The 14,431-nt window shown below is 38.9% G+C and overlaps 1 protein-coding gene across 6 annotated transcripts in view; it reads left to right on the forward strand.

Moving 5' to 3' along the window:
• LOC134355549 (neuron navigator 1-like) overlaps nucleotides 1–14,431 on the forward strand; it is a 664,756-nt gene that overhangs the window by 315,618 nt on the left and 334,707 nt on the right. For all 6 annotated transcript variants that reach the window (XM_063065565.1, XM_063065568.1, XM_063065567.1 and 3 more), the window contains one exon: nucleotides 9,129–9,231. In XM_063065565.1, coding sequence (XP_062921635.1) covers nucleotides 9,129–9,231 — 103 coding nt within the window. The remainder of the gene's footprint in view (nucleotides 1–9,128; nucleotides 9,232–14,431) is intronic.

The following is a 14,431-nucleotide window of genomic DNA, read 5'->3' on the forward strand; positions in this document are numbered from 1 at the left end:
CTGTCCCTTGGGAGATGAGGTGAATTACATGAGGGATCCAGTTACACAGTCCTGATGTTGAGACATCTGGAGCTTTGCCCTTTGAACAGTAAGTTTGCCTGTAGCATGATGAAATCACCTTTTACAGTAATCCAAGTTCAACTCCTTTGCATATTATGGAGATACTATTTCCACATAATGCTTGAAGCAATCAGATGATTTATCTGATGACAGCAGTTTTAATGGGATACACGGCACCCCAGTGCTGTACTGTTGAAAATTAAAAAATGGTCAAGTAAGACATGAATAATAACCTGCCAGTTTGCAATTACGAAGAAACTAGAACATGGCAAATATTGTGTCTTTATTTAAGAATGGCTTCAAGGACATTCCAGGGAATTAGAGGTCAGTGAGCCTAACTTCAATGGAGGGGATCCTTAGAGGTAGGTCTACCTACATTGGGAAAGGCAGTCAGTGAGAATTGAATATGAGACCGAGTGTTTGGTGTCCTGCCATTGGTGTGCCTGGAGCTCGAGGCCTTGTGTTCAGTGATTGGCATGCCCTGGATTCAGTGACAAGGATCAAGGCTCTAGGGTGAATTGGAAGTCTGGAAGTTGAGCCTGTTAGCCAGAGCTAAGTCTTTAAATCTCAATGAGAGCCCACCAGGGAGGTTGAAGCTCAGTGTCTATAGGCTCAAGTCTGTGTCCGTTGGAGGCTTGCTCTGGTGTTAAAGGACTGTGTATGTGTGTGGGTGGAAAAAAGGAAAGTCGCTTGTTGTGTTTTGTGTTGTTCTGCCCAGTATTGTGGGCATCATGCTTTGTTGTGCCACAATGTGTGGTGACATTTGTGGGCAGAACCTCGTACATCCTCCGGTGCATTGGTTGTTAACGCAAACATAGCATTTCCTAAACAAGAGAAAATCTGCAGATGCTGGAAATCCAAGCAACACACACAAAATGCTGGAGGAACTCAGCAGGTCAGGCATCTATGGAAAAGAGTATAGTCGATGTTCCGGGCCAAGACCCTTCATCGGGATTGGAGAAAAAAAAGATGAGGAGTCAGAGGAGGAAATTGGGGAGTGGGGGGGAAGGGAGGAAGAACCACATGGTGATAGGTGAAACTGGGAGGGGGTGGGGAAGGGGTGAAGTAAAGAGTTGGGAAATTGATTTGTGAAAGAGATACAGCTATGGAGAAGGGGGAATCTGATAGGAGAGGACAGGAGGCTATGGAAGAAAGAACAGGGGTAGGGGCACCAGTGGATGGTAATAGGCGGATGAGGAGATAAGATGAGAAAGGGGAAAGGGAAATGGTGAAGGGGGGGCATTGCCAGAAGTTTGAGAAATCAATGTTCACGCCATCAAGTTGGAGGCATTCCCCATTCCCCATTCCCATTTCCCTCTCCCACCTTATGTCCTTACCTTGCCTGCTCTACCTTACCTCTGGTGCTCTAATCCTAACCCAAAACCCCCCTCTAAATAGTTTTAGAGGGATTGGGACCAGCCTAGGTGGGCAGTTGTGTCAACATGGACCAGTTGGGCCAAAGGGCCTGTTTACATGCTGTACAACTCTGTGACTATTCTGTGGTGTCTTTATTGTTTCTTTGGTTGATCAAAAGTCCAGATTCCACTGTGATGTGCCATGAAACTAAGTTCCAAAGATCTGTTGACCTGTGAGCTACGTACTTAAAGGTTTTGGACTGGCAGCAAGTATCTTTCAGCTCAAAAATAGTTAGCTGAAACCTGTCCTTCTCAAAACTCAATAGCATATAGTGAACAAATTATGTATGGTGGGATTAACTTTGGGTTAAGAATGTCACTCACATCCTTCACTGAGGTTTTTTATACTTTTGTTTTAGATTCCAACTTCTACAGGTTTTGCTGACCATTCAGCAGAGCTTGTCGTTAGTAATTTCAAAAAACTAACATTAGATGAATTCTCTTCCGCTTCACGCTTATGATGCTCATGAAGTATTTGGTGCTTCCTCACCAGAAACCATGGCAGGTGTAAATCAGTGAAATATAAAAGTGGTAGTTACAATGTTTCCATTACTGTTCAGCGTAAATTTATTATCATAGTGCATATACTGTATGTCACTATATACAACTCTGAAATTCGTTTTCTTGCAGGCATACTCAGTAAATCCAAGACCACACCCAACTCAGAAAGACTGCACCCAATGGCAGACAAATAACCAAATGTTCAAAAGACAACAAACTGTACAAATACAAAGAAAAAAAGAAATAATAATAAATAAGCTATAATTATCGAGAACATAAGTTGAAGTATTCTTGCAAGTGAGTCCATAGGTTGTGGGAACGGTTTGATGATGGGGCAAATGAAGTTCGGGTGAAATTATACCCATTGGTTCAAGAGCCTGATGGTTGAGGGTTAATGATTGTTCTTCTCTCCTCTGAAGCAGCTGAGACAAAAGACATAAAACCATTTGATCTTTTTCAGGCTGGTCAGAACAAATTTGTTCTGGTATAGATGAAATATGTACGTCTATGGCCCAGAATAAAGAGGAAGCTCTATTTGTAATATGTTGTGTGACTTGAAACACAGTGGAGTATTTGCCATTGTGGCCTCTGCCCGTACTTGCCCTGACCATTGAATTTGAAAACCTTGGCCTTAAGAAGATTTTTCTTTTGGACACCATGCTTTATATGCAAGTAGACTATGTTTAGAAAAGGGGTTTCCAATCTTCTTATGCCATGAACCAATACCATTGAGTGAGGCATCAGTGGACCCCAGGGTTGTGAACCCCTGGTTTAGAACTTAATTGATTTTGGTCTTTGGATTTTAAAAGCTCAGGTTATAAAACCAAAGGTTTGTTGACATATTCAGCTGTTTTCAGAAAATTGGTTCACACATTTAACATTTATGATAGTTCTTGTATGGCCCGCAAAATTGTACTCTTGACCTAGTAACTCCGCTTATTCTTCCAAAGAAAATGCATTATTTCTCATTTTTGGTGTTGCATTTTATGTATTATGTGTTCACACATTCCATTAGTCATTCTCTGTCCTCAGGATATCAGTGAACATTTCCCAAGTTTTGTGTCTTCTGCAGAATTTGATACTGCTCTGTAGCCTCAAGATGAATATTTATACGGAATAGCCATGATTCAGCTAATGAACCCAGTTCATTATGAGCAATATTTATCTACTGTACCACAACCCTCTTTCATGTCAGAAAGCCAATTTTCCATCCATGTTGCTTTTGATGCTTTATTTACTGGATTTTAGTTTTGCTCATGAATCTCATGACTGGCATTTAAACAAAAGCTAATTAGAAATCTATGTACATTACAAGCTGTGTTGCTGTCATCTACACTTGCTATCTCTTCAAAAGCTTGTGAAGTTTATCATTCGAAGTTTCTTCTGACCAAGTTTGTAATGACTCATCTTTACTTGTCATACTTATCCAAACAGCTATTTTTATCACCTGACCTGGTTTATTATTTGAATAGTTTTCCAACTGGTTAAACAAATTAGGTTTTGTTTTCCTCATACATTTTATGTTTAAAATTTTCAATCTGCTCATCCTCTGGAATGATCTCCTTGAGGCTAAAGAGATACTAAATCAAGAAGTTGAGGATGGGAACAGTGAAGATGTGGTATTGGCAATAGAATTCCTATTGTTCAATTTTGTTACAGTGCCATTGTTGATCCTGTAATAATATCTGGCGATGTTACAACTTTTATATGACACATTCAGTGTAATTCTGAAAATACAGGACTCGGTGAGTTTAAATCCTCAAAATTTAGTTTGAGGTAACTCAAAAAGAACTCATGTTTAACTGAACTCCTGGGCCAGCACGTAAATTGAATTAAAAAGACAACCCAGCAGCACCTCTACATCCTTAGGAGTTTGCAAAGGTTTGGTATGACATTTAAAACTTTGGCAAACTTCTGTAGATGTACAATGGAGAGTATATTGACAGGTTGCAGCACAGCCTGGTACGGAAACACCAATGCCCTTCAACAGAAAATCCAATACAAAAAGTAGTGGATACAGCCCAGCCCATCATGGGTAAAGCCCTCCCCACCATTGAGAGCATCTACATGACACGTTGTTACAGGAAAGAAACATTCATCATCAGGGACCCCCACCACCCAGGACATATTCTCTTCTCACTGCTGTCATCAAGAAGGTACAGGAGCCTCACACCACAGGTTCGGAAACAGTTATTACCCTTCAAACATCAGGCTCTTGAACCAAAAGGGATCACTTGTTTCAACTTTGCATGCCCCATCATTGAAATAGTCCCATAACCTATGAATGCACCTTCAAGGACTCTTTATCTCATGTTTTTGATATTTGTTATTATTTCTTTCTTTTTGTATTTGTATAGTTTGACTTCTGTGCACTTGAACAAAAGGTATTTCATTGATTCTGTTATGATTGCTATTCTGTTATGGATTTATTGAGTATGTTCGTCAGAAATGTCTCTCAGGATTGTATATGGTGACATATATAACTTTGATAACAAATTTACTGTGAACTTTAAACAGTTGGAGCTAGCATGACAATGGACCAATCTGTTTTAAATTAACTGTTCATAACCTCAGTATCCTATTCAGATCGAGCTGAGCTTTTGATCTCATGACCTCTCCAAGGCAAAATCCTTCTACTTCTATCTCTGCTATATCATTTGTTTCTATTACTATCTCAGCTTTTCTTCTGATCAGATCATGTCAACTAATTTGTTACTGACTGTACCAGCCCACTTCAGCTGAACTTACTTCTTCCACCTTTGCCAAGCTCATTGAAAACTCCTATTTATCCTTCACACTTTTACTTGCTGACCTATGTTGGTGCCTGGTCTAATAGTGTCATAAATTTTAAAACTTCTTTTTGATTTTCAAATCTTGCCCAAGGTTTTGCTCACTTTGGATTTTTCTAATCTCTAGCCATATAACATTGTAGAATTGTGCATTCTACTAATTCTGGCTTTTTGTTCTCTCTTACTCTTTTTACTAGTTCTTTCATCTTGAAGTGTCCATAAACACAACTCTGCCTCTAAAATACTGTCTCTTTCCCTTCCTCCTTTTAGATATCTCTTGCTCTTGATCCAAGTGTTGATGCAATTATTCTACTACCTTTCTTATTTGGATTGATATCTTTTGACTTACTACTCTCTTGTGGTGGACTTAAATATTTCCTATTTTAAAGGCACTGTATAACTGCAATTTGATGGTTGAAATTTGAGGAAAATTTGTACCAATATTTCTATCTATGTTGTATTATCAGAGGATGTTTGCTTTGAGGGCAGAATCCTCTTGAAGCAATTGAAAATCAAGATAAAATCTAGCCAATGCTAGAATTAAAAGCAGAAAAAGCATAAAATGCTGGAGATATTCAGCAGTTTAGGAGTCATTTACAGCAAAAGAAAGCAAGTTACTTATTATTGTTAATGATCCTTCTTTAGAACTCGAAAATGAGAAAACATGTGCTTTATAGAGAAAAAGAGGATTGGAATGCAGAGAGGATAATGTCTGTCCTTTGGATGGAACCAAAATTGTTCATGAGCTGCAATACTTCCAGAGTTGTTCAGCTATTGGAGAAATGAGAACAAGCGAGGGTGAAGAAGCACAACATACTGGCAGTGTGAAATGTAGAACCATGCAGTTGTTAGAAACCTGAAACAAAATGGTATACTGAAAGTGGACAGTAGATCAGGCAGCATCTGTGGAGAGAAGAAATTGAACTAATTTTCACAATCAGAATCTGTAGACATGTGTGAATGTCTTTGGTGACATACCAATTCTCCTCAAACTCCAAATGAAATATAGCTCTGTCATGCCTTCTTTGTAGTTGCATCAATATGTTGAGACCAGGATAGTTCTTCAGAGATGTTGACGCCAAGAAACTTGAATCTGCTCACCCTTTCCTTGACTTCCCTCTTCTAAAGTTTAAAGTCCCTGGTCTTACTGAAGGTTAGTGCAAGGTTGTTGCTGCAACCCCACTCAACTAGCTGATCTATCTCTCTTCTGTATGGTCCTTGTCATCATCTGAAGTTCTGCCAACAATTGTTTTGGCATTTGAGTTGTGCCTCGCCACACAATCGTAGGTGTAGAGAGAACAGAGCTAGGCTAAGCCTCATTCTTTGAGGTGTGCCAGTGTTGATCGTCAGTGAGGAGGAGATGTTATGGTTATTTCTGGTCCTCACAGATTGTGGTCTCCCAGTGAGGAAGTCAATGATACAGTTGAAAAGGGAGTTGCAAAGGCCCAGATTTTGGAGCTGGTTGAGAACTGAGTTACAGGTGGATTTGCATCAGAACTGGACAGTATTGATACGAACAGAAAAGGCTAATGATCTGAAATTTTGAATTCACCATTAAGCCCTGATATGTCCTGGTAGTGTTCCTTGATCTTCCACTGGATTCAGTTAGAACAATGTAGAAGGCCAAAGGAACAGAGGAAGTGAGATGGAAAATTAAAATGATAGGTGACTAGAAGCTCAAAGTCACCTTCTTGGGGTAATATGTTGGCTCCTGTGAAATAGTATCATGCTGGAAACGTATTTCCCCAAATTGTTTTCAGCTATCCACTACTTTTATATCTAGTATGAATAGAAAGCCAAACAACCCCAGTTTATTTTTCAATATATGTTCCCAGCTAGTGTGACTGTGCCAAGAATGGTAGTAATATAAGATTACCATATTGCTGTGGTGTAAGATTACTATATTGTTCTTTATGTCATTTAGAGAACTACTTAACGTCAGGTAATCAGAAAATACAAAATTAATGAGCAGAAAAAAGCATTTGGTCTGCCAAATCTGCTGTGTATTTATAGCCTTCGCATCTTGATTAAACCAATCTTCCTTTCATTTCCCCTTTGCTCTCAACAATCCTTACCTCTGCTCAATCAAAATTAGTCTACACTGGAGACTTAATAACATCCATGTTTTTTGTGTTTTGTCCTTTCTTGAAATGGCTATCCTTTCTTAACTTTTGTAGTGTGGTAACACTCAGCAGCTCAAGAAGTATCTGTGGAAAGGGAAATATAGTAAATATTTTGGGTTAAATGAAGGGTCTCTGTCATGAGATATTTTATTTTTCTTTCAAGGGTAACAATTAACTGAACTACTGATCAGGAGACTTGGTTTTGAATCCCACTAATGGGGAATTAAAACGCTAGTATAGGAAAATGTGGTGATGGCAATACCAGATTGTCATTAAAACCCATCTGGTCCACTTATGTCCTTAAGGGTAGGAAATCTGCCATTGTTACCTGCTCTGGTCTTCACGTGATTCCACGTCCACACCAGTGCAGTTGATTCTTATCTGCTGTCTGAAATAGCCCCTCAAGCCATGGGTGATTAGTGAAGAGCAATAGATGATAGCTGAGCCAGTGGGAGAAACAAATTGTGAAAGAACAGATGAAAGTGTTGTTAGATTTTCCAATATCAACATTCTCCCTATCAATATGATTTTTTTTCCATTCTGATGCCTTCCAACTGTAAGCCCCACCTTCCACCTAGTGTGTGCACAACCAGAAAATCCATGTACTACAGGAACACAACATCATAGCTGCATTCAGTTCGGCATGAGTTGTTTTAAAAATCAAATTATTGAGCTCATGGTCATTACAAAGGCTGGCAGGAAACTAGAAAATATAGATTGATGCAGCAATATGTGACCTTCTGGAGTCAAGGTTAGGTTAATCCTTTTTCAGTGCTTTAGAGAAAATACATATATTTGGCTTACTTCTTTGTAACTTACTTACCCTTAATAAATGCTCATTATCAATGCATCATCTTCCAAATATTCCTTCATTTTAATTAGCATGAAAATATGAAAGCAAATCCAAGTTTACATAGCAGTTTATACACCGAAATACATTAAGATTAGGATTATCCAATGTTAGATCCAAAAGACTATACTCTCTTAAATTTGGAAATAAAATTGACAAATTGCATTTATTTTGAAACTATCTTTTGACATAGTCATCTTGGATATTCTTCCATATTCTGTCACTCATTATCTGAGTATGATATGCACAATCTCAGGAATAGCATTTAAAGCAAGTGGCAAATGCATTAACCAACTACTACCAACGCTAATTAATGTCAGTAAATAGAAAATACCGTCCTCTTAATGGGCAACTCTGGCTAAAAATCTTCTTTGAGTTTCACCCATCACACTTTTCAAGACACAGCCTGAATATCATTGGAGCTGTTGCCAGCAGAAGTGATAAATCTGTGTCTCAAAGCCATATATTCTTTGTATTTAGTATATCTGAACATATAGCCTCATATGGCATTTTGAACAAAATTAAACCAAGGTCTTTTAATGATATTTTGTGTTTAACCTTGAAGTACAATATTTAATTATTGTCATGTGTGCAAAAGCTTATTTTTAATGTTGTTCCACCATTGATTCTCAACATTTGATTGTTCTGTATATCACACAATCTCCTCCAGGGATCATGTTGGCTGTAGGCTTTAACATAACTGCTTGCAGCATTGCAGTGGGGGATGGATTTAAGTGAGGTGAGATGATGTCAGTTTTTTCTTCTCTTGAGCTTCATGCAGTGTCCCAGGCTGGTAACTGCCCAAACTTATTCAGCTGACACAACTGAATTGATATGGCAGGCAGCCTTTGGCTTCATGCTTTCTAACCATCTGGCTAGGAATGAAGACCCAAGGTCCTTTGGCTGCAAGCCTGGCATTTCATTCCCACATTTGCAGTGTGTTTTTTCATGTGAACTTTAAAAAGCAGAATCAAATAACTATTGGATTCATTACAGTGGTTAATTTGTTTAGCAATGAATAAGCTAAAAACTCACAATCTATTTTGTTTTCAATAGTATTTATTGGATTTACAAAATATTTTGAATTTAATGTGACAGCATGAGTAATATTCAAATTTGTATTTGTTTTTGGTGTTACTATATTTCATTTAATTTAGTCTGGCCTCTTAATTCTAGCAGTTTTTTGGGGTGGGGGGGGTTCAGGAGGAAAAGCTGTCTGATTCATTTATTTGGGACCAGCTTCTGAAAGATTCTATTGCTTTCTTAGATAACGGCTTTATCAAATGGCACTTGAAAATAATTAAGAAGACATGTATGTTAGCAGTTATATAAATAATGCTGAAAATGAATAAATTAATTTAATAATTAATTTTATTCTTCTGATTCATAGATCCAGAGACACAACGAAAAAGGACAGTTCAGAATATCGTAGATCTTCGACAAAACTTGGAAGACACAATGTCGAGTTTAAGGGGATCACAGATAACCCATAGGTACTGAATAAATTGGTTTTTGGTAATCAGAATAAAATAATGTAGTTTTTCCTATTTGCAGCATTCTCATCAAGGTTGATAAACTTATAAATTGGTAGTCTATGACCAGATGGTTCCAGCTAAGTTTTTGCCAGAAACATCATGTAATGATGCGCTTTCCTTCAGACATTTCAACCATCAACTCATGCATAGCTCAGTATTCTTCAACAATTCTACTTGGGAAGCAACATTTGTTTGATGAGAGAACCATCCACCTGATTTATTTTGCTTTCTGCTTAATGATGACTACAGTATGGCTGTGTTTGTTCTTATTCTCATATCATGTCGTGTACAGTTGTAATCATGATCATAATTTAATTATTTTACCTGATTCTGACTTAGATTGAATAGGTTAAAATTCCCTAGTACTCAAATAAATCTCTTCATGTCCATGACAATTACTAAGCCATTTGCAATCTGTGTAGTTTCAGTGTCCTACTGTCATACACTGCCAAATGCTCTGGGCTTCATGCAACATCCAGTACTTTCTTGTTTTTTTCTCAAACGGTATTTTTTACAACTATGCATGCTGAAGGTTTTCAGATGGATGTGAATTGTGTTTTTGTTGTAATAGAGATGTTCTGCTTCTGTCTTTTTAAAAATTCATTTATGGGCTGTGGGCACCGTCAGCTGAGCCAGCATTTATTGCCCATCCCTACCTGCCCTTGAGAGGGTGGTGAGGAGCTGCCTTCTTGAACCGCTGCAGTCCCTGAGATACAGGTACACTCACAGTGTTGTTAGGGAGGGAATTCCATGATTTTGAATCAGCGACAATGCAGGAACGGCAATATGTTTCCAAGTCAGGATGGTGAGTGACTTGGAGGGGGACTTCCAAGTGGTGGTGTTCACACATTCCTGCTGTTCTCGTCCCTCTAAATGGTAGTGGTCGTGGGTCTGGAAGGTGCTGCCTTAGCAACTGTTGTGTGTTGTTGCAGTACATCTTGTAGATTGTACACACTGCTGCAACTGTTTGTCAATGGTGGAGGCATTGGATTTGACCTGTGCAGAGATGATCGGTGTCTGGTTCATTGCAGATGGAGCTAGTTTTAGGAATAATCTGCCAGTTCTTTCATATATACTAATCTGCCTGTACTTTAAAATATTAACTAATTATTTGGAAATTATTTGGTCATTAATCAGTAATTTCTGAATAATCAGTTAATTTTTCATTATTCATTGATTGATAATATCAGAATAATAAATTATTTTTATGAGGAGACTATAAACTAATATGGTAAGTATTTCAAAACATGTATGCATTTGTATTCTTCTAATGGCTCAGCAAAACCATTGAATTGTTAACCAAGTAATAAAGGTTAGGAGAGTCGTAGGTTTGGTTCTATTTTGTGTTTCGTTAAACAAATGCTTGTCACCCTGAGCTGCTTTAGTTAAAGCTGATTTTGAATTAGTTGGGGACATCTATTTTTTCTCTCAGGATTCACTGACAGAAGTCACAGATAAATAACTAAATATGGGCTGTTGAAATAGAGCGACTTCTAATCAGCATGAAGTCAATACCTGCATGACAGAAAGTGAGGACAATAGCATGAACAAATAATAATAGTAATGTTTGTAGAGGCAAAAATGGTTTTGTGTTATTTAACAGTCATCTATTCAAATTGTTGAATAGTCAGATTTAATGCAGCACATTGCAATTTGCATTTCCAAATTTTCATTAAAATAATTTTAAAATATTGGTTCACATTACTAATAGATTTCCAGCATACCTTAACATGTTATATTTTGACTATGGCCTCTTTAAACTCGATAAGAGTGTACCCAAATGTGAGAGGCACCATGTTAAAAATTGATGTTTTTTGTTTTCTCAGCATACTGTGAAGCCTGGGAAATTGGTTCACAGACGTAGCAAGTGGAACATGTTGCACCAGCCTTAGTGGTTTGAGGCAGGGATACATTGGATGAATGAAGGATAGGGTGCATTTTGTATTGCAGGAATTATTATGAAGCCAGCTCATGGAGCTATAGTGAGAGTAGGTAGGATACTCCCAGTCCTACTTCCAGGGTTTGACATCTTATGCTAAACCCAACCTTCCTGGCAGATGGAGGTTCCAGATGACATTGATGTTTAACTTCATTCACTCTTGCACTGAAAAAGTCAAAAACGAATCTAAAGTTCGTCTATGTTACCATTTACTACCTGGAGATTAATTTTTTTGCAGGCATTTACAGGAAAAAATGAAATACAATAGAATTTTATGGAAAAAAATGACGTAAACAAAGTCTGACGAAGAACAAATGTGCAAAAGTCAAACTGTGTAAATAAAAAATATATTGAGAACATGAATTCTAAAGAGTCCTTGAAAGTAAGTCCGTAGGTCATAGTTCAGAGTAGTGGTGAATGACGTTATTCATCCCGGTTCAGGTGCCTGATGGTTGTAGGGTAATTGCTGATCCTGAAACTGGTGGTGTGAAACCCATGGCTTCTTTACCTCCTGCACTGGTAGTAGTAGCGAGAAGAATGCATTGCCTGGATGGTGAGGGGTCTTTGCTGATGCATGCCGTTTTCTTATGGCAACACTGTATGCAAATGGACTAAATGATGGGGAGGGCTTTGCCTGTGATGGACTGGGTTATATCCACCACTTTCTGTAGCCTTTTCCATTCCTGGGCATTGGTGTTTCCGTATCAGGTTGTGATTCAAACCGTTAGAGTACTCTTCAATGTAGTGCATCTATAGAAAGAACAATGACATTGTAGTACTTTATATATGGGCTGTAGTATATCTGTGCTAGTACTGTTCTCAGCCTTGAAGAAGAGTCTCAGCTTGAAACGACTATCTATTCAGTTCTGCAGATGCTGCCTGACCTGCTGAGTTCCTCCAGCATTTTGTATGTATTGCTTTTGATTCCCAGCATCTGCAGACTTTTTTTTATGTTTACTAGTAATGTCTGCCTGCCGCACACAGAGGAAGACCAAAGCTCTGATGCAATATCTAGATCATATTAGACTTAAGGAATTCACCATTCTGAGAACAGGGCCCATAACTCAGTTGGGAGGAGATGGGATTTGCAGGTGAAATCATTGTAAGAGAGCCGTTAGAGCCCTGACTGAGGCTCATAGGCAAATCAAGGGAGCAGAGTGTGCTCCAGACGCTTAATCGTTGACTGTATCTGCCAACTACTTTCACAAAAGTAGAAAGTGCTTGAAGCAGTCATGCAGCATCTGTGGAAATATTTTTTCTTCTTCGATTTTTAGTGTTGCTTGTATTCTGCTTACAGCTACAAAAGCTGCTTTTTTTAAAAAAAAAGTGAGAAACTTCATATTCTGACATTGAAGATAAATGTAATCAGGTTGGTCTCTACTTATGGATAAATGAATTCCAAAAGTAATTGATAAATTCTATTTGTGTCAAAATAATATTTGAAATAATACAGGAAGGAAAATTATTCCTCAGTTTTGCTTGCATTTTCTTATAAACTGTAATTGGAAAAATTGGATACTATCCAAGCAAAATATGGGCTTGCCATCAATGGCGGTGTTTGCATTATGAATAACTCACCATAGTAGTCTTGCTCCCTTGACCTGGAACATTTGGTTGTCATGTGATGTCTATTCTATCTGCTGAGGGAATTCTCTGCCATCATCATGGTAGTGGTGTACATTCTGCCCCTGCCAAACGTCAAGTTGGCACTGGAGGAGCTGAACATTGTGATTAATAGTTATGAGACGGTGCCTCTTGACATCTTCACAGTCATCATGGGGGACTTCAATCAGGCCAGTTTGAAGAAGTTTGTGACAACCTACCACCAACATGTCATCTGTAGAACCAGAGGAGCCAACGCATTCGATTACTGTTACGCGTCCATTAAGAACACTTACAATGCCTTCCTGTGTCCCTCACATTAGCAAGGCTGCTCCCCGGGCTGTACTTTACTCTTGACATACAGGCAGAGACTGAGGATCTCAGCAACAGTAGAGAGGACCACTATGGTCAAGGAAGGCAGAAAAGTGTTTTCAGGACTGCATTGAATCAGTGGACTGGACTATATTCAGGGGTTCATCACCGATTTCATCAAGATTTACATGGTTGAGTGTGTGCCTTTGAGATCATACCGAGTTTTTCAAAACCAGAAGCCGGGCATGAACCATATTTGCAGTTGGCTGAGGTCTAGATCTGTGGCATTCAAGACCTGTGATCCAGAGCCTATCAAGAAGTCCAGGAATTCCACAGCGAGAGTGAAAGGTCAATTCTGTATGAAGTTGGAGAGGCAATCAGATGCAGGTGTGGCAGGCTTTGCATGCTATTACTTCCTATAAAGTGAAACCTAACAGGACAATGGCTGTGATTAATCACTCCCTGATAAGCTCAATGCCTTTTACTCACATTTTGAAAGAGAGATCAACACTAAACCTGTGTGAATTCCCAACCCTCTGCTCCCTGTCTTGGAGGGCATTGTCAGAACATTCTTCATGAAGGTGAACCCACATAAGGCATTAGGCCCCCATGGTATATCTTGGCAGGGCACTGAAAACCTGTGTCAGCCAGCTGGCCAGAGTATTCAAGAGCATCTTCAACCTCTCATTACTGTGGTCTGGGTTTCCCACCTTCTTCAAAAGGGCAGCAAATATACCAGTGCCCAAGAAAAGCAGGGTGAGCTGCCTCAATGGCTATCACCTGGCGGCACTCACATCTTCCATGATGAAGTGCTTTAATAGGTTGGTCATGGCTAGAATTAACACCGGTCTGAACAAGGTCCTGCCTGTCCCCATCAATTCACCTACTGCCACAGCAGTTCTACAATGGACGCAATCTCAATAGCTCTCCGCTTAGCCTCGGAGCACTTAGACAACAGAAAAAAAGTTGCAGGCTGCTCTTTTATCATTTAGAGTTTGGCATTCAATATCATCTTCTCTTTGGTATCACTCATCAAGTTTCTAAATCTGGACCTTTGTACCTCTCTCTGCAACTGTACCCTTGACTTCCACATTGAGAGACCAGTCAGTGCAGGTTGATAATAACACTTCACCCTACTGACAGTCAACACAATTCAAGAATGTGTGCTTAGCCCACTGCTCTACTCTCTCAACACTCAGGACTGTGTAACTAGTAACAGTTTAAATGCCATATACAAATTATCAATAACAGCTGGATCTCAGATGGCAACAGGAAGGTGTACAGGAGTGAGATAGATCAATTGAT

Source organism: Mobula hypostoma, chromosome 13 (assembly GCF_963921235.1).
Source record: "Mobula hypostoma chromosome 13, sMobHyp1.1, whole genome shotgun sequence".
Taxonomy (NCBI): Eukaryota; Metazoa; Chordata; class Chondrichthyes; order Myliobatiformes; family Myliobatidae; genus Mobula; species Mobula hypostoma.